General features: G+C 42.7%; 1 protein-coding gene across 1 annotated transcript in view; it reads left to right on the forward strand.

Moving 5' to 3' along the window:
- NPFFR2 (neuropeptide FF receptor 2) overlaps positions 1-22,991 on the forward strand; it is a 336,556-nt gene that overhangs the window by 232,633 nt on the left and 80,932 nt on the right. The window contains exons 2-3 of the mRNA XM_077262329.1: positions 7,425-7,753; positions 20,620-20,719. Of these exons, the coding sequence (XP_077118444.1) occupies positions 7,432-7,753; positions 20,620-20,719 (422 nt within the window). The 5' untranslated portion in view covers positions 7,425-7,431. The remainder of the gene's footprint in view (positions 1-7,424; positions 7,754-20,619; positions 20,720-22,991) is intronic.

The following is a 22,991-nucleotide window of genomic DNA, read 5'->3' on the forward strand; positions in this document are numbered from 1 at the left end:
TTAATTTCTATTTTTTTTTAATTCACTTAATAACATAAAATGAGTTACCAACTAGCTAGTAACTAAAAAGCTGTGTGCGATTATAGATTGAATTTATTTTGCGGAGAAATCAAATACTTTATTTCTCCCTGATCTCTCCTGTTAGAGCTAAGCAGTGAAGTTATATAATTATAAAGTTTAGAAATAAACTACTTGCTAGTGATTTCTTTATTTATGTTAAAGTACATTTTCGGGGTTCTAATCAAATTCTAAATATATATATATATATATATATATATATATATATATATATATATATATATACACTCACTGCCCACTTTATTAGGTACACCTGTCCAACTTCTTGTTAACACTTAACTTCTAATCAGCCAATCACATGGCGGCAACTCAGTGCATTTAGGCATGTAGACATGGTCAAGACAATCTCCTGCAGTTCAAACCGAGCATCAGTATGGGGAAGAAAGGTGATTTGAGTGCCTTTGAACGTGGCATGGTTGTTGGTGCCAGAAGGGCTGGTCTGAGTATTTCAGAAACTGCTGATCTACTGGGATTTTCACGCACAACCATCTCTAGGGTTTACAGAGAATGGTCCGAAAAAGAAAAAAAATCCAGTGAGCGGCAGTTCTGTGGGCGGAAATGCCTTGTTGATGCCAGAGGTCAGAGGAGAATGGGCAGACTGGTTCGAGCTGATAGAAAGGCAACAGTGACTCAAATCGCCACCCGTTACAACCAAGGTAGGCCTAAGAGCATCTCTGAATGCACAGTGCATCGAACTTTGAGGCAGATGGGCTACAGCAGTAGAAGACCACACCGGGTACCACTCCTTTCAGCTAAGAACAGGAAACTGAGGCTACAATTTGTACAAGCTCATCGAAATTGGACAGTAGAAGATTGGAAAAACGTTGCTTGGTCTGATGAGTCTCGATTTCTGCTGCGACATTCGGATGGTAGGGTCAGAATTTGGCGTAAACAACATGAAAGCATGGATCCATCCTGCCTTGTATGGAGCATCTTTGGGATGTGCAGCCGACAAATCTGCGGCAACTGTGTGATGCCATCATGTCAATATGGACCAAAATCTCTGAGGAATGCTTCCAGCACCTTGTTGAATCTATGCCACGAAGAATTGAGGCAGTTCTGAAGGCAAAAGGGGGTCCAACCCGTTACTAGCATGGTGTACCTAATAAAGTGGCCGGTGAGTGTATATATATCTAATATATAAAGCTGAATGTGTGTATGTGTGTGTGTATGTATGTATGTATGTCCGGGATTGGCATCTGAACCGTCGCAGCTACAGCCACAAAATTTTGCACAGTCACACGTCTGGACCCCGAGAGCGTCATAGGCTATGTTGTGAGGAGAAATTTTAACCCCGCGCTTTCCAATTCACCAAACAATTTTGCCCCTATCTACATAATGGGGAAAAAGTGAAAGGAAAAGTGTTGGAGGCGTCGCAGCTACAGGCACAAAATTTTGCACAGTCACACGTCTGGACCCCGAGAGCGTCAAACCTATGTTGTGAGGTGAAACTTTAACCCCGTGCTTTCCAATTCACCAAACAATTTTGCCCCTATCTACATAATGGAGAAAAAATGAATGGAAAAGTGTTGAGGCAAATTAACAGCTGCCAGATGTGAACAAGGGGGACTTAAAGAATGAGAGCGATGGCGCCAAAGAGTATATACTGTACAGTTGCTAAGGTGGGGCCCCGACATGGGATAATCACCACACCACCACGGGGATATGAACACACACACAAAATCGAACACATATACCACCCTCAGCGCACATTTCACCACACATACACCAACCTCGCCACATAAAAGTCGAAACACAAAAGTCACCGCTCAAAACTCGTCACGCGCAAAACTCTCCACATGCAAAACTCGCCACACGTGCAAAACTCACCTCATGGAAAACTCGCCACACGCAAAACTTGCACACGCGGAAAAATTGCCACATGCACAAAAGTTGCAACACATGCAAAAGTTGCCTCACACAAAACTTGCACATACTCAAAAGGCACCACACATAAAACTCGCCACGCGCAAAACTCACCATGCGCAAAACTTGCTGCACACAACTTGCTACACTAACCTGTCACATGCAACTCGACACACAAAAACTTGCTACACGCATGTCGCCACACAAAACTCATCTCACAAAAGTCGCTACATGCATGTCGCCACACGCAACTCAACACACACAACTTGACACACGAAACTCGCCCTAAAACACACACAAGTCTGGTATTATCCTTCAAAAATAAAAATCTGATTAATAAGCAGGCAAACTACAAGAGCAACAAATGTACCATATAGGAATCCAGCAGCTGTCAGTCACATGACCAGTCTATTATGTGTATGTGTGAGCTAATATATACTGCCAGGGGGTGGGCTTACTGTTGGCTGGGGATTTATCAGGCTGCCAATTTAGCTTACAAATACTGAGGTAAAAGTACTGACCAAATAACGTGTGAACGAGGTCTAATACAGGAGGAGATGACACACAGATATATACTATATACAGGAGGAGAGGACACACATGTATATACTATTTACAAGGGAGATGACACACAGGTATATACTATATACAGGTGGAGATGACACACAGGTATATACTATATAGAGGAGGAGATGACATACAGGTACATACTACATACAGCAGGAGATGACATACAGGTATATACTATATACAGGAGGAGATGACACACAGGTATATACTATATACAGGAGCAGATTACCTACAGGTATATAGTATATACAGGAGGAGATGACATACAGGTATATGCTATGTATAGGAGGAGATGACATACAGGTATATACTATATATAGGTGAGATGACACACAGGTATATACTATATACAGGAGGAGATTACATACAGGTATATATTATATATAGGAGGAGATGACATACAGGTATATACTATATACAGGGGACATGACACACAGCAGGTATATACTATATACAGGGGAGATGACATACAGGTATATACTATATACAGGAGATGACATACAGGTGTATACTATATATAAGGGAGATGACAAACATGTATATACTGAGGTGAAAATGAGAGGTGTGAGGTGAAAATGAAAAGGTGTGAGTGCAAAATGAGAGGAGTGAGGGAAAATAGTGGAGTGATCGGAAAATGACAGATGTGAGGTCGAAATGACAAGTGTTAGGGGGGAATGAGAGGAGTGAGGGGGAAAATAAGAGGAGTGAGGGGGAAAATGAGAGATGTGAGGGGGAAAATGAAAGATGTGATGGGGAAAATGAGAGGCGTGATGGGAAAATAAGAGAAGTGAGGTGCTATAACTAACCACAGATATTTACTATGCCCAGGCAACGCCGGGCTCTTCAGCTAGTATATATATATATGTACACACAAATGTAATTAAAATATTCACTGGGAAGAATGTCGTCAGACTAGCAAAATAGACCAGAGAAAATTCTATTAAGTATAAGTATTTTTGTAAATTGAAAAAAAAAAAAATCAATAGTGTTTGAAAGAAAGCAAATCAATGGGGATTTTGTTCCATTTTTACAATGAACATACCTTCTTTAAAAACAAACAAATAAATAAATAAAATTGTTAATACGGCAAATTTGTGTAGAACTGCTGAATCTTTGCCGAAAAGGCTATTATTAAATTACAAGGGAAAAACACAACGGGTTGTCCATCCTATTTTTATTTTATGCATGTTCTAAAATGAAAAACTAAAGTTTACTTATAGTAGTATTATTATTATTATTATTTATTTATATAGCACCATTAATTCCATGGTGCTGTACATGAGAAAGGGGTTACATACAGGGTTATAAATATCATTTACAGTAAACAAGTTTACAGTGACCGACTGGTACAGAGGGGAGAGGACCCTGTCCTTGCGGACTTACATTCTAAAGGATAGTGGGGAAGAGACAGAAGGTCGGAGGTGCAGCAGCTCTGGCGGTGGTGAGGCGGCTGCTCTGGCGATGGCGAGGCAGCAGAATGGTTATTGCAGGCTGTAGGCTTTCTTGAAGAGATGGGTTTTCAGGTTCCGTCTGAAGGATCCGAGGGTGGTGGATAGTCGGACGTGTTGAGGCATGGAATTCCAGAGGATGGGGGATATTCGGGAGAAATCTTGGAGGCGGTTGTGTGAGGACCGAATAAGTGTGGTGGAGAGTAGGAGGTCTTGGGAGGATCAGAGATTACGTGAGGGAAGGAATTGGGAGATTAGTTCAGAGATATAGGGAGGGGACAGGTTGTGGATGGCTTTGTAGATCAGTGTTAGTAGTTTGAACTGGATTCGTTGGGGAATTGGGAGCCAGTGGAGGGGTTTGCAAAGGGGAGAAGCAGGGGAGTAGCGAGGAGAGAGGTGGATTAGGCGGGCAGCAGAGTTGAGGACAGACTGGAGCGGTGCAAGAGAGTTAGCGGGGAGGCCACAGAGGAGGGTGTTGCAGTAGTCGAGGCGGGAGATGATAAGGGCATGCACAAGAGTCATAGTAGATTGTGGGGTGAGGAAGGGACGGATTCTGGCAATATTTTTGAGTTGGAGGCGACAGGAGGTGGCAAGAGTTTGAACGTGCGGTTTGAAGGACAAGGCAGAGTCGAGAGTTACCCCGAGGCAGCGGATTTCAGGTGCGGGAGAGAACGTGATGCCATTTACCATAATAGATAGATCAGGTAGGGGGGATACGTGAGATGGGGGAAAGATGATGAGTTCGGTTTTGTCTACATTGAGTTTTAGGAAGCGAGAGGTGAAGAAGGAGGATATGGCTGACAGAAACTCCGGGATTCTGGACAGAAGAGAGGCGACATCTGAGCCAGAGAGGTAGATCTGAGTGTCGTCCGCATACAGGTGGTACTGGAAGCCATGGGACTTTATGAGTTGCCCTAGGCCAAAGGTATAGATGGAAAAAAGTAGGGTCCCTAGGACAGAGCCTTGAGGGACTCCAACAGAGAGAGGGCGGGATGAGGAGGTAGTGTGGGAGTAGGAAACGCTAAATGTGTGGTCGGAAAGGTATGAGGCAATCCAGGACAGGGCAAGGTCTTTGACGCCAAGGGAAGAAAGAATCTGTAGCAGTAGGCAGTGATCGACTGTGTCAAAAGCAGAGGACAGGTCAAGAAGGAGGAGGATGGAGAACTGTCTGTTAGCTTTGGCTGTGAGTAAGTCATTAGTAATTTTTGTCAGGGCAGTTTCGGTGGAGTGGTTGGGGCGGAAGCCAGATTGGAGGTTGTCAAGGAGAGAGTTAGATGAGAGGTGGGAGGAAATTTGAGCATGGACATGCTGCTCAAGGAGTTTTGAAGCAAACGGGAGCAGTGATATGGGGCGGTAGCTTTGCATAGCAGTTGGGTCAAGGTTAGTTTTTTTGAGGATGGGTGTGATGGTAGCATGTTTGAAGGCAGAGGGGAAGGTACCAGAAGATAGCGATAGGTTGAAGAGATGTGTTAGGGCTGGAATGAGCATGTTAGTGAGGTTGGGGAGCAAGTGGGAGGGGATGGGGTCAAGTGCACAGGTGGTGAGGTGTGATTTGGAGAAGAGGCAAGTAAGCTCTCCTTCAGTGATGTTGGAGAGGGAGGTTATTAGGGAAGGGCAGAGGTCTGGTATATGGAGTGGTTGGGGACGTGGAACAGTTAGGGTTTGCCTTGTTTGGTCGATCTTGCTTTTGAAGTAGGTGGCAAAGTCCTCGGAGGAGATGAGGGGAGTTGGGGGTGGCAGTGGTGGGCGGAGGAGGGAGTTAAATGTGCTGAACAGTTGTTTTGGGTTGTAGGATAGTGAAGATACAAGGTTAGTGAAATAGGTCTGTTTAGCGGAGGTGAGGGCTAATTTGAAGTCAAATGTAGCTTGTTTGAAAGTAGTGAAGTCGTCTGGCAGGCGTGTTTTCTTCCAACGTCGCTCTGCAACCCTGGATGCTTGTCTAAGTTTTTTTGTGAGGTTGTTATGCCAAGGTTGCCTATTGGTTCGTCGCACTTTGCCATGCATGAGAGGGGCGACTGAGTCTATGGCTGATGTGAGAGTGGAGTTATAGAACGCGGTGGCGCTGTCCGTGTTGTGGAGTGAAGATATGGAGGACAGGGGTAGGAGAGAGTCTGAGAGTCTGTGAATGTCTAGATGTGCGAGGTTTCTGCGTGCATGTGGTAATGGCCGGACATAGGGGGCAGGTGAGGAGGACAAGGATGAGAAGGTGAGTAGATGGTGGTCAGATAGGGGGAAGGGAGAGGTTGCGAGATTAGATAAGGAACAGAGGCGGGTGAAGATGAGGTCTAGTGTATGTCCATCTGTGTGGGTGGCTGTGGAGGACCACTGGGTAAGTATGAATGTAGTATGAATGTCCACCACTTTTCTGGTGTTGGCTGGATCATTGCCGAGCTCCCACTTTCCACTTCCAGATTGAAAACCATTTTTTAGAAGCTACGGTTCTTTACAATAGATCAATAGAGGTTAGTATATTTCATTTAGATTTGATCGTTTTGAGCCATGTAAAGAAGAGCTGCTTGAAAAATGCTCATCGAAAGGCTTTTACAACATGTGGTTCTCAGCATTGACATGAAAATTGCCAGCTATGTTATTTACGGCATGACATATATTTTCATACAAATTCATCATAGACAACATAACTAGTTATGTCAACTTTGAAAATAGCAATCATCTGAACATGCAGTTTTCACATGGAGGTGTTAGGTGGCTCTTAGTCTTACAGCACTAATTGAACACATGTAAAATTACACTTATGATCCCATTAGCCGAGTCATTATCACAGCAAAAACATGGGCAACTGATAAAAATAGACATTGCTTATGTTAAAAAGGGAAGGAGCTTTAATCCTTATCAGAAAAAATGTCAAAGCCTTTCGCATAGTATGTACTTTGAAGTTTGCAACAAACTGACCTTTTAAAACACGCAGAATAGTATACTTATTGAATCTTTAAAGGGCTTATGCCTTTCTTTTCATAAAGGTTTGCAATTAGTGTTAGCGGCAAATCATGCAGCTGCGGTGATACAAACTAAGTCTCCGATCACGCCCAAAATACTCAGAGATCATTGGAGCATGCTCGGAAAACCCAAGTAACGAGCACACTCGCTCATCAATATTTGCAATCGCAATACATGACTGTGGACTTTTGAATCCTGACATTGTGCCGTGTGCACGCTGCCAGGATTCACTGATATTGCTAGTGAGAGCTGGTGGTCACTTGGCTGCAAGAATACGATTTGCATGGCTTCTCTTAATGCTAGTGAATTGAGAGAAACCAAGTGATTAGATAGATTTGAGAGAAGACAAGGACATCTAATCAGAACATGTCAGCCAATGCCTTTAATTATCTTTTTGCTTTACGGAAATTAAATTGTAGAGTTTTTGAATATTCTGAAATTCTGTGATATATATAGAATACCTAAAACACTATCTTTACAACTCATTTTCTTCTCTTTCTCTTTAAGGATAACCATGAATGAAAAAATGGACATCAATGTATCTTTACTATGGACTCCTAAGAAAGCCATCAACAGGATACAGGCTAACACAGAAGAAAACATAACTTACGTAGATTATTATCTTCATCGACCCTCTGTGGCGGCTGTGTTCATTATCTCATACTTACTCATCTTTATCTTATGCATGGTGGGCAATGGAGTGGTGTGCTTCATTGTTCTCAGTAACAAGCATATGAGAACTATTACTAATCTCTTCATCTTGAATCTTGCGGTCAGTGATTTGCTGGTTGGAATCTTCTGTATGCCTACAACTTTGCTAGATAACATCATCGCAGGTATGTCCAATGCTTTCTGTTACGGATGTATTACATATTATGTTTTAACAAATACTCAAAATAAGGAATATTTAATTAAAAAAAAACACCAAAATTAAATTAAAAAAATATATATATTTTCAAATAGGGTCAGCAGTGGGCATTAAATGTAATGACAAATGACCATCTAATAAGAAATGTAACATCATACAGACAGTTAAACTTGGTGTGTATTTCCCGTTACTTTATTGTGTCTCTGCAATTCATCTCTTCCTAAAACTTGTTGCTCAAACAAAATAGATTGAAGTAGACTGAACCTGCCAATTTATGGGGGCAAGCCGACCATCTAATGTAGTAGTGTGTCCCTATAGCCAGATGATGCCGCTGGATAGAACTATCCAGAAATTTGAATTTAAACTTCTGATTTCTTTGTTCTCAGAAAAAATAAACTTTTTGAATCTGACTTTGGCTTTGGGTTTACACAAGCCGATGACGATTATTTTTTAACCATCATTTGGCTACACGTTTCAACCCGAGAGCATCACATTATCTGTAATAGCTCTGTGTACGTAGCATTTCAATCTCACTAGCACATGTCCTGTTTACAAAATGATTTTTAAGCAAACTTAAAAATAATTCTTGACGACGAGCTAGTATTCTGCTCGTTCATAGAGTAATTGTCAACTAACTTACACTAATTATAATGAAATTAGTGTACAAATATTACATGGAGAGTGTGGCTCGCATATATAATGATTAATTAACTAATGAATCGCTACAATTTTATTATAAATTTTGTAGGCTTTGGTCTTTAAATGAAATCTGTCAGCAGGTTTTTGCTATCTTATTTGAAGGCAGCAGGAGATGGGGCTAAAACGCAAATTTCAGTGATGTGACATTTATTAGGCTGTGAGTTGTTGCTTAATTACAATGAAGGTTTTATCACTAGGACATTATCATTGCCAGAGCTGGTTCTCATGTTAGCCCTGGTCCGACCACGTTCCCTCCTCTGATAAGCAGTTCATTGTTCATAGATATTGTACATAGAGATTTGCGGTCTTGGTGGGGTTAGCTTTTCAGCTCTGCTATATACTACAACTAAAAACTGCATCACAGTTGCTGCACCCTGTAAACTAAGCGATACATCATTGTAATCAGAGTCTCTTTTCCTACATTATGTTGCTCTCGTATGAGGTAGTGAAAACCTGTTGATAGATTCCCTTTAAGGCAAGGATTATTAGCATCAATTTTTACAACTACTCTAATGACAATGTTGGTTTGGAGCTATTATACTTTATTTCAATGATGTCACAATGTCAACAGTGAACAATGAAGACTCTATGAAGAAATCAGTCAGTTCAATCTATAGCGTGTTAATCAATAACCGAGAAGTCAATTTGATTAATCCAATACTGCAATTATTAAAGCAATCTTATCTACAATGGAAATTACAACTTCAGGCTTTCATGAGTCAACATTGACAGTGAGGAAATGGCAGCTGGATATTGCTGGTGTTGTTAGTTAAAAGGAGAGGGTGAGAAGATGGGTGTCATCAGCAAAAAGATAGTAATTAAATCTCAACCTGGTGATTGAAAGAAGTGTAACCTGAGAAAAGAAAATAAACAGCTCCATTCTTGCTTGAAAACTATTATGACACTCAAAATCTAGCTCTATCATTGTTTAAGTGCTCTTACCTATCAGAATTGAAATGCTGAATAGAATACAATGATATTTGATGTATTTCTTCGCTAAGAGCAAGGCAGTTCTACACTGACTATCCTTTATTATTGGCCCTAAAAGTGGCCACAATTGATGAATGTTATCCAAACCAACTGGCTAACCAATCTGATGTTTATTGTGACCAGTGGCTCTCTAATGACAGAGTAAAGAAAAGTCAGGCATATTGGATGTCAAAATGCCTTAGACTTATGATGATTCAGCGGAAAACTGAATGATCATTTGTTGATGGCCCCAAATACATCACGGGCTAGATCGGCTAATATTATAATAATGTTTTGAGTGACTTCAAATTTTTATTAGATGTTGATCGGTCAAGAAAATTGTTCATTTCATCAAACCCGGCTAATCATTCATTAAGGTCAAAATCATCCATTTAATTCCAATTTTATCCTATATGTATGCGCTACTCAATACTTTCAAAGGCCCTTTCGAACAAAGTAGCCTGCTTTGGAATTGAGAATTCCTTACATGCTGTTAGGAGTCAAGTTCCCTCCGCTGCACAGGGGGAATCTTGAGTCATGTCTGCTGCGGTCTCCCATTCTACATCAGCCGCAGTCGAGCCTGCTCAGCGGAGATGTCGGTCCCAGTGTCTCGCTCAGTCTGATACTGTGCAAAGGGTTACTGCTGCCTTTCCAGGCTCTGCTGTTGTAGCCTGCACTGGTTAGCGGTGAGCGGGCTTTTCAGGGACTAAGTCCTGCTTTGCACACACTGAGAATGCCCAGGGTAAGACCTCTCATTGGAGGTCGGGGGGTCACATGCTCAGGTACTGCAGCAGCTGTCATTGGTCCTCTTGGAAGGTCCTGAAGTTGCTCAGGTACTGTAGCAACTTCCATTGGTTTCCTAGGAAGGTCCTGAAGCTGCTGCAGCTGTAAAAGGTTTGCATGGCCGCACGGCCATGCGCTAGTACACCTCATGTCATAAGCTTGTTATTTGGGGTCGCACCTGTTTGTGTGTATTTAGGGACCCGGCTGAAATAAGCCACTAGAATACCGGCACCTCTGGTGTGGAGTTTTGCATGTGTTTATTCAGGGACCCGGCTAAAATAAGTCCCTAGAATACTACCTCACCTCCTGTGAGGAGTGTTTGTGTGCTTTTCTGGGTGCGTGACCACTGACTGCCATCAGCTCAGCAGTTAGCTGTGTTCCCCTGTGACGCTAACAGGGGAGTTCCGCCAACCCTAACATAATAGTAGCACCAGGGTCTGGCTAGTAAATGGCAGACAAATAGCAATCCTTACGGTACATTCAGCAGCTGGAGGGTAGGTTGGCGGCTCTCGAGTGCACAACCTCCGCTGTGGATGTTACCGCAGTTGCTGTTCAGGCTGCTAGCATGGCTGCAGCAACCTTGTCCACGGCCACCCCTGTTCTGACTCTATCTCGCCTTCCGCTGCCAGAAAATTTTTCTGGTGATAGTAAATCTTGTAGGGGTTTCGTGAGCCAGTGCTCTATACACCTCGAGCTCCCGGCCGCACGTTTCCCCACAGAGTGGGCAAAGGTGGTATTTATTGTGTCTCTCCTGTTGGACAGGGCGTTGGAGTGGGCTACGTCGCTGTGGGAGCGTGGCAATCATGTGGTACAGAGTGCTCCACTGTTCCTGGGAACTCTAAAACAGGTCTTTTTAGGGCCTTGAGTCACCCATGATACACCGCTCCAAATGTTGGCATTGACTCAGGGGTCGTCTTTGGTCAGCCATTTTCCCGTCCACTTCTGGACCCTAGCATCTGAACTGGAGTGGTCGGAAAAAGGCCTTATCCATATATTTTGGAGGGGGCTTGCTGACCACGTGAAGGACGCTCTGGCCTCAAGGGAGATTCCCGCCACACTGGATGAGTTAATAGCTGTGTCTACCCGTATTGACCTCTGTTTTCACGAGCGGAGGTTAGAGCGTGCGCAGTGCAGGCAGAGGTTTCGACTGGCTCTCACCTTCGCCCAACCTTTGGAATCTCCGGTCCTGGTTCCTGAGTCACATGAGGCCATGGAAGTGTCGCGAGCGGGAACTAAGTCCCGGACCGCTCGTGCACTCAAGGTCTGCCATGTTTGCCAGCAGTCAGGACATCTTGCCACCAGATGTTCACAGCGGTCGAGGAAACGTCAGCGTCTAGTTGTAGTAGGTGGAGGTACACTAGACACGACAACGTTTGCCTCCAAATTGTCCTTTATGGGGACAATTACAACAGGATCATTCACTCACTCGGTAGAGCTCTGCGTGGATTCTGGGGCGGAGGGCAATTTTATGTCTTCTGCCTTCACCCAACATCACGCAATAACCCTGGTAATGATAGCTCAACCAGTAACTGTACGAGTGGTGAATGGGTCGACACTGCCCTCACAGATAACACACCAGACCATCCCTTTCACTCTGTCCTTGTCGCCATCTCATCAGGAGATTATATCTCTGCTCATCATTTCTGAGGGAATTGATGAGATCCTGTTAGGGATGCCTTGGCTACGGTATCACTCTCCTTATATCGAGTGGTTCACAGGCAGAATTTTAGGATGGGGTGAATCTTATGGGGGTAGATGTCAGAGGGAAAGCGTTCAGGTTGTTACAACTGAGGTACCCACAGATTTATCTTCTCTCCCCAAGCAATATTGGCCCTATGTGGACGTGTTCTCCAAAAGGGCTGCAGAGACCCTTCCACCTCACCGCCCCTATGACTGTCCTATTGACCTCTTGCCTGGTGCTGAGCCTCCCCGGGGTCGAGTCTATCCGTTGTATCTCCCGGAGATGGAGGCAATGTCACAGTATATCCGAGAGAATCTGGCAAGAGGATTCATTAGGAAGTCAGTGTCACTTGCAGGGGCTGGGTTCTTCTTCATACAGACGAAGAGTGGAGAACTGCGTCCATGCATAGACTACAGGGGTCTTAACACCATCACTGTTAAGAATAAGTACCCACTACCCCTGATAACTGAGCTTTTGATACGCTACAGGGAGCAAGGGTATTTACTAAATTAGATCTGCGGGGTGCTTACAACCTGATTCACATCCGTGAGGAGGATGAATGGAAGACGGCTTTTAACACAAGGGATGGGCACTATGAATATCTGGTGATGCCCTTCGGGCTCTGTAATGCCCCAGCCATTTTCCAAGACTTTGCAAACAGCATCTTCCGGGATATGCTTTCCACCTCGGTCGTAGTTTATCTGGTTGATATTTTCATCTACTCTCCAGATATAGACTCCCACCGGAGAGATGTTTGCAAGGTCTTCGACCTCCTACGGGCTAACTCCCTCTATGCCAAGTTGGAGAAGTGTGTGTTTGAGCAGGAGTCTTTGCCTTTCCTTGGCTATATCATCTCTGCCCAGGGATTGGCTATGGATCCTGCCAAGCTACAGGCTGTGATGGACTGGCAGGAACCCCATTCTCTCAAAGCGGTGCAGCGCTTTATGGGGTTCATTAATTACTATCGCCAGTTCATTCCCCACTTCTCAACTTTGGTAGCTCCCTTGGTTGCCCTCACCAAGAAGGGGCAAATCCCAAGTTGTGGTCGGAGGAGGTCTCCAAGGCCTTTCTCTCAATTAAGTCACACTTCGCTCAGCAGTTAGCTGTGTTCCCCTGTGACGCTAACAGGGCACAGCATCTTATTTCTAGCGACTCTGTGGAGTTAACAGAGTTCGCTTATACGCCATATAGCGCCGCCATTTGCCAGCAGCACGTTCCTTTCCTGCACCGTGGACCCTGGGTTGCGAATGCACCTATTTATACATATATATATATACTTGCGTTCTGTCAACCCTAACACATGCCGCACGACTTTCCACTAGACATTCCACAGACACTGTACACTGAAAGACTTAAACACTTCTCCTAGTAGAATCAAAGTCACTGTGGAAAGCTTTTAGGAAAGACTTAGAATTTTAAAAGGAAAAAGATTATATTAGAGGTGAGCAGATCGATCCACAATGCATCAAATTCAAGTTGAATTTCCTGAAATTCTCGGTTTCATGCAAATTCAAATATTTTGAGATTCAATTTACAGCTCAGAAAAAAAAAAATCCTGGAACCATTTTCTACAGTGATGAGGCATCAAAGAGAAGGTTAATGTCATTTTGCCTTGCTGCATGGTCCTTCCTATGATGCCCTACAGCTATGACATCTCACGGATTATCACACCTTGTTCTGTGGTGGTCAGTACCTTGACAAGCGGAACCCAGTGGAAGGCATTTTCTACAGCAGAGTCTTTTTTCATCTCCAGTGTCAGTGACAATATTTTAACGTCTTATGATCCGGAACATCTTTTCTCTCTTCTGTAGAGTAGAGTGTAAGCTATTATTGTCAGTGGGTTTTCTCTTTCTCCCCTCCCCTCCACTTACATTTTCCTAGTAATTATAAACTTTCCAGTATTGAGATTTGTTCAAATCTATTTAATGTGAATCAAATTTTGGAGAAAATTTAGTCAGTTAATTTTGAATCTCTAGCAACCATCGATCACAGGATTCTTTCAATAGTACAGTATGTAGTAATTTTATTGTATATTGGTAAGGGTACAGTTAATTTCACACATATTGAAATATTGTTCAAAAAACATTATATTCTACGTCGGGTTAACTTTGAAAAATATTACATTTGTCTCAAGATCAAACAACAGAAAACATTCAGTCTCATAAATATGCATTATAATATCTAAAGAGCTTTGTAATGAACATGGATTGTGAAATGGCAGAGCATTGTAAGGCTGGGTTAACAGTCACACAGGGAATGTTTTACTTTCAAAAATGTATATTTTGTGCACTGCCACAACAATCTCCATTTAGTGTGGTATTTTCGGATATTTGCTTAGTACATAGAGTTTCTGCAAAGCATAGATCATAAGACATTGTGTTACTTAATATTTAGAGAAGTTTAGAGAATAATTTTTTTTAAAGGAGATTATGCCTTGCTGAGGAACCCCTTATTATATAGCCCCATGGTGCTGCATAAACTATAAAAGTTATTTACTTTCCTCATAGACTTGTGTGCTTTGCTGGTCTCCGGACACAAACAATATCCCATGACTGCTGCAGTCAGCAGCCACTAATTATCTGCAACCTTCTCAATTTTATCAGACAAAAAAAAACACTGCACTTCCTTTCTGGCTGAAAGCAAAGGTATAGCTCCAGAAGGGTCATATTAGAAACTAGCTGTTTCCAGCCAGCTAAAGCTCGGCACGCTCATTGCTATCTAATTAACACTGCTGGTGATTAAAGTAAATAATGACAACAATCCTACGATTTAGTCGATATTGTTGTTGTCGATCAGCTACTGCATCATTGTCCGGATTTTCCTTTGGCCTGTGAGATGGACCTGGCGACTCTTCTTGGTTCATTTTGTTTTGGAGAATGCGGATGCAATTAAATGTACGTTTACCTTGGCTGAAGTGGTTGAATAACATAGAAAGGAAGTGCTGTGTGTGGTAATGTGGGGTGTTGTGATTCGGTTCGTGGGCTCCCCCGGTGGTCTCTTGTGGTACTGGTGTCCTGCAAGCTTTGCCTTCTCAGTTCACCTGTTCCTATCAGGATGTGGGAGTATCCTATTTAACCTTGCTCCTCAGTCATTCTAATGCTGGCCATCAATGTATCCAGAGTGATTCTGTTGCATGTTCCTGCTCCCAGTTTTCTGCTCAGCTAAGTTGGACACTTTAGTCCTTAAGTCTATTTTTGTATGTTTTGTCCAGTTTGCACTTATGTGAATCTCTGCAGCTGGAAGCTCTTGTTGGGCTGAAATTACCACTCCAGTGGCATGAGTTGTCACATGAGTTAAGGTAATTTCAGGATGGTGTTTTGAAGGGTTTTGCAGCTGACCGCGAAGTCCTCTGTTGTATCTTTCTGCTATTTAGTTAGCGGGCCTCTCTGTGCTAAATCTGCTTTCATACTACGTGTGTCTTTTCATCTGCTCTCACCGTTATTATATGTGGGGGGCTGCTATCTCCTGTGGGGACATTCTCTGGAGGCAAGCCAGGACTGTGTTTTCTTCTACCAGGGGTAGTTAGTTCTCCGGCTGGCGCGCGGCATCTAGAGACAACGCAGGAATGCCCCCTGGCTACTTCTAGTGTGGTGTGTAGGTTTAGCATCGCGGTCAGCTCTAGTTTCCATCACCCGAGAGCTTGTCCGTTTATTCTATGCTTCTGATGTTTCCTTGCCATTGGAAACCATAACAGTGGGGGGGCGGAGCCTCGTGTGGTAAAGTTTGGGGACGGAGCCTCGTGTGGTAATGTGTGGGGACAGAGACTTGTGTGGAAATGAGGGGGAATGGAGCCTCGTGTGGTAATGTGTGGGGACAGAGCTTCATGTGGTAATGTGTGGGGATGCAGCCTCGTGTGGTAATGTGTGGGGATGAAGCCTTGTGTGGTAATGTGGAGGGACGGAGCCTCGTGTGTTAATGTGTGAGGACGGAGCCTCGTATGGTAATGTGTGGGGACAGAGCCTCATGTGGTAATGTGTGGGGGCAGAGCCTCGTGTGGTAATGTGTGAGGACGGAGCCTCGTATGGTAATGTGTGGGGACAGAGCCTCGTGTGGTAATGTGTGGGGACGCAGCCTCGTGTGGTAATGTGTGAGAATGGAGCCTCATGTGGTAATGTGTGAGGACAGAGCCTCGTGTGGTGATGTGGGGGGGACGGAGCCATGTGTGGAAATGTGTGCGGACGGAGCCTTGTGTGGTAATGTGAGGGGATGGAGCCTCATGTGGTAATGTGTGGGGATGCAGCCTTGTGTGGTAATGTGAGGGGATGGAGCCTCATGTGGTAATGTGTGGGGATGGAGCCTTGTGTGTTAATATGGGGGGCTGGATTATGTGTGGTAGTGGGGTGGGGGGCAGGATTATGTGTGGTAATGTGGTGGGGGGCAGAATTATCTGTGGTAATGTGGTGGGGGGCGGGATTATGTGTGGCAATGTGGTGGGGGGCTTATTATGTGTAGTAATATGGTGGGGGCGTGATTATGTGTGGTAATGTGGTGGGGGGGCAGGATTATGTGTGTTAATGTGGTGGGGGGGCAAAATTATGTGTGGTAATGTGGTGAGGGGGTGGGATTATGTGTGGTAATGTGGTGGGGGGCGGGATTATGTGTGGTAATGTGGTGGAGGCGGGATTATGTGTGGTAATGTGGTGGGGGGCGGGATTATGTGTGGTAATGTGGTGGGGGGCGGGATTATGTGTGGTAATGTGGTGGAAGGCGGGATTATGTGTGGTAATGTGGTGGGGAGCGGGATTATGTGTGGTAATGTGGTGGGGGGCGGGATTATGTGTGGTAATGTGGTGGGGGGCGGAATTATGTGTGGTAATGTGGTGAGGGGGCGGGATTACATGTGGTAATGTGGTGGAAGGGCAGGATTATGTGTGGTAATGTGGTGGGGGGCGGGATTTTGTGTGGTAATGTGGTGGGGAGCGGGATTATGTGTGGTAATGTGGTGGGGGGCGGGATTATGTGTGGTAATGTGGTGGGGGGCGGAATTATGTGTGGTAATGTGGTGAGGGGGCGGGATTACATGTGGTAATGTGGTGGAAGGGCAGGATTATGTGTGGTAATGTGGTGGGGGGCGGGATTTTGTGTGGTAATGTGGTGGGGGGCGGGATTATCTGTGGTAATCTGGTGGGGGGCGGGATTATGTGTGGTAATGTGGTGAGGGGCAGGATTGTGTGTGGTGTTATGGTGCGGATTGTGTGTGGTAATGTGGTGGGGGCGGGATTATCTGTGGTAAAGTGGTGGGGGTGGGATTATGTGTGATGATGTGCTGGGGGGCGGGATTATGTGTGGTGATGTGGTGGGGGGCGGGATTATGTGTGGTGATGTGGTGGGCGGGCGGGATTGTGTGTGGTGATGTGGTGGGGGCGGGATTGTGTGTGGTAATGGGGTGTGGGGCGGGATTATGTGTGGTGATGTGGTGGGCAGGCACGATTGTGTGTGGTGATGTGGTGGGGGGCGGAGCTACTGTGCAGGGGGTAGGATTAGCGAGTAATCACGATGCCTGTTATATATATATAGATGAGAGGATCTGGCAGAATTTGAATTCTCTAATTCATGTGAATTTTCCTGTGAAACATGATTTTGCAGCTAATGAAATGTCCCTGATTATTCTCATGAGTCTCTCCAGACCCATGAGCATAATAAACACATAACGTGAAAAAATATATATAAAAATACTCATACTCATGTTACTACTTAACATTCCAGCCCCTACACTCTTCACCAATCCCTGTCCGGTTCTTATCACTGTCCAGTCCTTCTATATGCTAAACTGAGACTTCCAACATCGATAATGCCCAGACAATTCTGCGCATGTGCACATATGTTCACAGTTTGCGTTGTTACATTGTGAAGTTATGCATGCATAGAACCATCCTGGTCTTCATCAGAGCTGGAAGTCCTGGCCATAGCGACAGTAAGAAGATGCAATGAGGATCAGATGAGGTTCGGTGAGGAGCAGAGGGCCTTGATAGACGAATGGTGAGGTGAGTATAAGTTGTTTTTTTTAGGCACATTAAGCTTAAAAATCACCAAACAAGCTTTACATGAGGACCAAGTTTAAAAGATCCATATTTTTATTGTTACAAAATCATGTAAAAGAGAGGTGAGATAAACCATTGGTAAGGCTCTACAAGGGTACACCCGGGATCCGTCAATTGGGTATGCTCTTAATAGCAGAATTATACTGCAATATTAGTTGCTTCTAATCATTGTGAAATACATTGCCATTTTTCACAAAACAAGTCACATGTGAATTAATATAAGTATAACAGAGTATGAAAAAAAAATCAATAATTGCTTATATAAACACAATAAAGGTTATTGCACAAGAGTCAATAATGAATGTTCGTCTTCGGAGTTTTCGGCTCCGCTCATGTGATCTATGTGGATGGTGACATATGATGCTATGTCCATGCCTGCCCACCTTGAAACCCTCAGCGGCACTACATGCTCTGGGTATGTCAGCGCTTCATGTGCCAAACCACAGCCTCCTTTGAAAGGAATCATTTAAAAAGCGCATTGTGATTGGGCGGTGAATTCAAGTGTATGTCAGTTTCTGGGCACCTATCCTTAGCATTCTCGAGATTAATCACATCATGGCTCGTGTATCACGATTTTATAGTGGGTGTTTTTAAGGAGCTTCTGAATGCCATGTTGCCACCTCCCCCTGAAGAAGGCACGTTGGCGAAACGTGCGTAGGGGCAGTGGCACCATCGCATGGCCAGGTAAACATCTAGTCATTCCTTTGCAGGACACTACATGCACCCTCACCTACTTAATACTGCTTAAGTCCTATGCTCTGTACAAGCACTATGTACTTTAATATCAGTAAGGGACATGCATTCACCACTATCTATATTTAGTCTCAGTGTTAGTATTTTAAAGGTTCTATATTTATTTGCTTGTACTGTTAAAACTTTTTTTGCCTGCCATCCAGTGGTGCCACTTATGTTCTGGCTCACCAGCATATATCTTATTGACTCATAAGCTTTTTTATTTAATCTTTAAATTTGAAATAAAGTATTGTTTTTTATTCCGCTCTATAAATGCCAAACATGAAGTTGCTAAATGTGATATAGGTACATTGTGGGGCTCAGAAGGGATGGGTCATTTGGATTTGGGAGTACAGGATTTGCTGAATTTCTTTTGGAGGGCGAGGAGCCATTTGCTTTTCCAGAGCCTTTGTACTACCAGTATTGTGGAAGCCCCTATATTTCCGATATCTGATGATGGAGCTGAGCAGAAACTTGCTTTTTTTTATTGAGTTGAAGCTTTTGTTGGGAACATTTTACATAATATTTGGAATCACATTTTTCCGGCGCTCTATGATGAACATTTACATCAGGGTTTCTATTTAAATCTCTGAGTGACATGATTCAATTGAAACCCCGGAGAGATCAATTCACTATAATGCTGCAGCAGAGTTACTCTGGACTCCGTCTGGCCCCTGTTCAGCCATGTCCTTTTTGTCAGAAGTGCACAATACTGTGGCAGACCGCGCTTCTGTGCAATCCTAAAAAGACGGACACCACAGGATCATAGCTAGCCAGACGGCATCCACAGTGCCTCATCTGCCTCATTGCAGGGTTCCGTCTGAATCACGTATATCAGAGATTTTACACGAAAATCCCTTTGTACACACTCAATGCAGAATGCAGGATAAATGATATATATTATCGAGTTCTTATGTTTGGCTGCTGTCAGACACTAAAACACGCTTTTTATCGTATGTTTTTACACCACTATATTTTTGTAGCTATAATTTTTCCATATTTCAGCTGACACAGTCATGTCATGGCTTATTTTTTGTGGGACTAGTTGACATTTTAATTGGTACCGTTTTTGGGCACTTTACATTTTTGATCACTTTACATTTTTGATCACTTTCTATTGTGATTTTTGGGTGGCAGAATGAACAAGCCCAGCAATTCAGTAATTGTATTTTGGGGAGGTTTATGCCGTTCAGTGTGTGGTAACATTCATAAGGCAGCTTTATTCATCTGGTCAGTGCGATTACAGCTTTACCACATTTATTTTTTTTTTTTTCATGTTTTGGAACTTTTATAGAAAAAAAAATTTGCATTGCTTTATTCTGAGTGCTATAACTTTTTAAATTTTAACGCGGCTGTGCTCAGCAAGACCTCCGCGATCATGGCGCTGTATATATACAGCAATTTACAGGAATGCATCTCCCTCGGCACCCAAAATATACGACACATTTCGGGAAGGGTCAATACAACTTGTAGAAATTATGTTACTAAGGCAAAGTACTTCATTTACTTAAATCAGGCAATCTAAAGTTTAATAGTACCACCTTTTTAAAATACAGTAATGATTTTTATGCCAGTACTCATGTTAAATGGGTTTTCCTCGAATCCCAACTTATCAGCTATCATATATGTATGAAGCTGTTTAATCACGATCTTTATTGTTTTATATCACCTTGTATCTACACAAAGTGTTTTCAAAGCATTTAATGAAAATGGAAACAATAATACAAATTCTAGTTTTTTTAAAATGGTATTTAAATACTTTGGCGTAATAGGCTTCAAGCCTGAGTGCAAAATGTTTATATTATGAAAAAGTCCTTAACCCTGTAATACATGTGTGAATGTCACTTTGTATAGGTGGCTGGTTTTTAATTGAAAATGTAGTCTGCAATCATAGCAGAAAGCATTATTGTCATTTTTTTCTCTTCCAAGGTTGGCCTTTTGGAAATACAATATGTAAAATGAGCGGAATGGTTCAAGGAATTTCTGTTTCTGCCTCTGTTTTCACATTGGTGGCGATAGCTGTGGACAGGTGAGTAATTTTCAAATCAACTTCTTTAAATCTTTTTGACAGGTGTCTTAAATGTTACTTTATTTGTTATGCTTAAGAAATTCATGTAAAATGCACAAAAAATACAATTACATTATATGATTCTTTGGTCAATTAATATTTTTTTTAAAACACGAAAGCCTGAAAATGTGTGCTAAAAATATATAACCCCATTTAATTATTGTGTTTGGATGATACAGTAATAAAGGAAATCTGTCAGCAGATTTTTGCTATGCAATCTGACAGCTGCGTAAGGTAGGGACAGAGACTCTGATTCCAGGGATGTGTCACTTGCATCACTGGGTGCAGCAGTTATGATAGAATCAAAGTTTCACTTATGTTCACGGGCAGCATGGTGGCTCAGTGGTTAGCACTGCAGCTTTGCAGCGCTGGAGTCAAATCCCACCAAGGACAACATCTGCAAGGAGTCTGTATGTCCTCCCAGTGTTTGGGTGGGTTTCCTCTGGGTTCTCCGGTTTCCTCCCATATTCAAAAGACATACTGATAGGGAATTTAGATTGTGAGCCCCAACAGGGACAGTGATAATAATGTATGCAAACTGTAAAGCGCTGCGGAACATGTTGGCGCTATATAAAGAGATTATTATGTTCTTGCGTCTCACCTCACCACCACCTCTTCAGCCCTTGTTTGTTGGCAGCAGATTAAACTCTGTACTGTCCAGCCATTCAACAATGAATATATTTTTATTCAGGAACAAAGATAACATAGCTTACAACTGGTATTTCATATAGCTTAGGATCTTAGCATTTAGTCTGTCAGCTTTACTGGCAACTTAACAATATTGCTGGAGACAGAAGCTCATGCACTATTAAGCAGTAGTAAATAGTAGTTGATGCAACATATACAATAATAAGCATTATTCCAACACCCTCACTCAACAGCTACTTATCCTTTTAGTCCCATAGTGGTTCTGAATTCTTTAATTCTGGCTCTTGGAAGTGGCTTTTTCATAGCATCAGCTATCATCTGGTCAGTCTTGCAATAAACAAACTCAATTATGATACATCCTATCAAATCATGCCGATTGATGAGATTTAACGTCATTGTGTTTGGTTCTAGCATTAATCTTCTCACTGCATGTAAGTTTGCCTCCTTGGTTGAATTGATAGTCTACCAAGAGTATATAACCATTGGTTTAACCAAATTACCTCTTGACATGCGTGTTCTGCAGACACATACTCTGTTTCTGTAGATAACATGGTTACAGATACCTGTCATCTTCTACACCAAGAAATTGAACTTTATCCACGCTTGAACAAATAGCTGCTTGTCGATTTAAGATGACTAAAGTCGTCCTCTTTATGAACCATAATTACACTGTCCACATATGAGAAAATATTCATCCACTTTCCTTTTGTACTGTACATTTTGTGTATAAGCACAGATCTGCTTGACTTCTTTTAAAACTTTCTTCCAGTAAGACTTTTTTCATTTGGGTGTTTCTTGCTCTTGCTGATTGCTTAAGACCATAGAGAGATTTTGTAGTTGGCAAATGAGATTATTTTCACCCTCTTTGATATAACACTAAAGCTAAGTCATATAGAAGTCCTCTTTAATGTCACTATTTAAAAAGGCAATCTTGATGTCCAAATGTCTGACAAACATCTTTGTACAGCATCTATAGCTGTTAAGAGTCTTGAATGTGTCTATCTTGAAGATAGCAAGGTGTCATGATTGCTTCACCTTAATATGTTGTTGGCAAATCTGTGTCAAATAGCACACAGATTTTTTTCACTTTCACAAAGTGTCCAGTTCCTTCTTTCTGTGAGACCATTTTGCTCAGGGTTGTATAGCACAGTGGTCTGATACACCATTACATTTTTCCTTCAAGCACTTTGTGTCTCATTAGTTGCATATTCAGTTCTATTATCTGCATGCAGATTTGTTATATACTTCAGTGATATATATTTCAAGTTTCTCTAGAACTTCATCTTTGCTGTGAAGCAGTTAGACAACAGTGTGTCTTGAATAATCATCAATAAATATGAGAAAATATCTCTTCTTTGCAGGAGTTTGAATACTCATTGGACCACAAACATCTGTGTGTAATAAGTCCAGAAGCTGTTCTGATTTTGCAGTATTATTCTTAGGAATGTATTTTCTCAATATTTCCCTTTTAAAACAGCTAGCTCATTTTATTTTCTGATTGCACAAATTGACTGTAATGCCATCAGCAAGTTGATTTTTAACTAATTTTCTTATTGCCTCTGCATTGCTGTGTGTAAGAAGCCTG

This window comes from Ranitomeya variabilis, chromosome 1 (assembly GCF_051348905.1).
Source record: "Ranitomeya variabilis isolate aRanVar5 chromosome 1, aRanVar5.hap1, whole genome shotgun sequence".
NCBI classification, from domain to species: Eukaryota; Metazoa; Chordata; class Amphibia; order Anura; family Dendrobatidae; genus Ranitomeya; species Ranitomeya variabilis.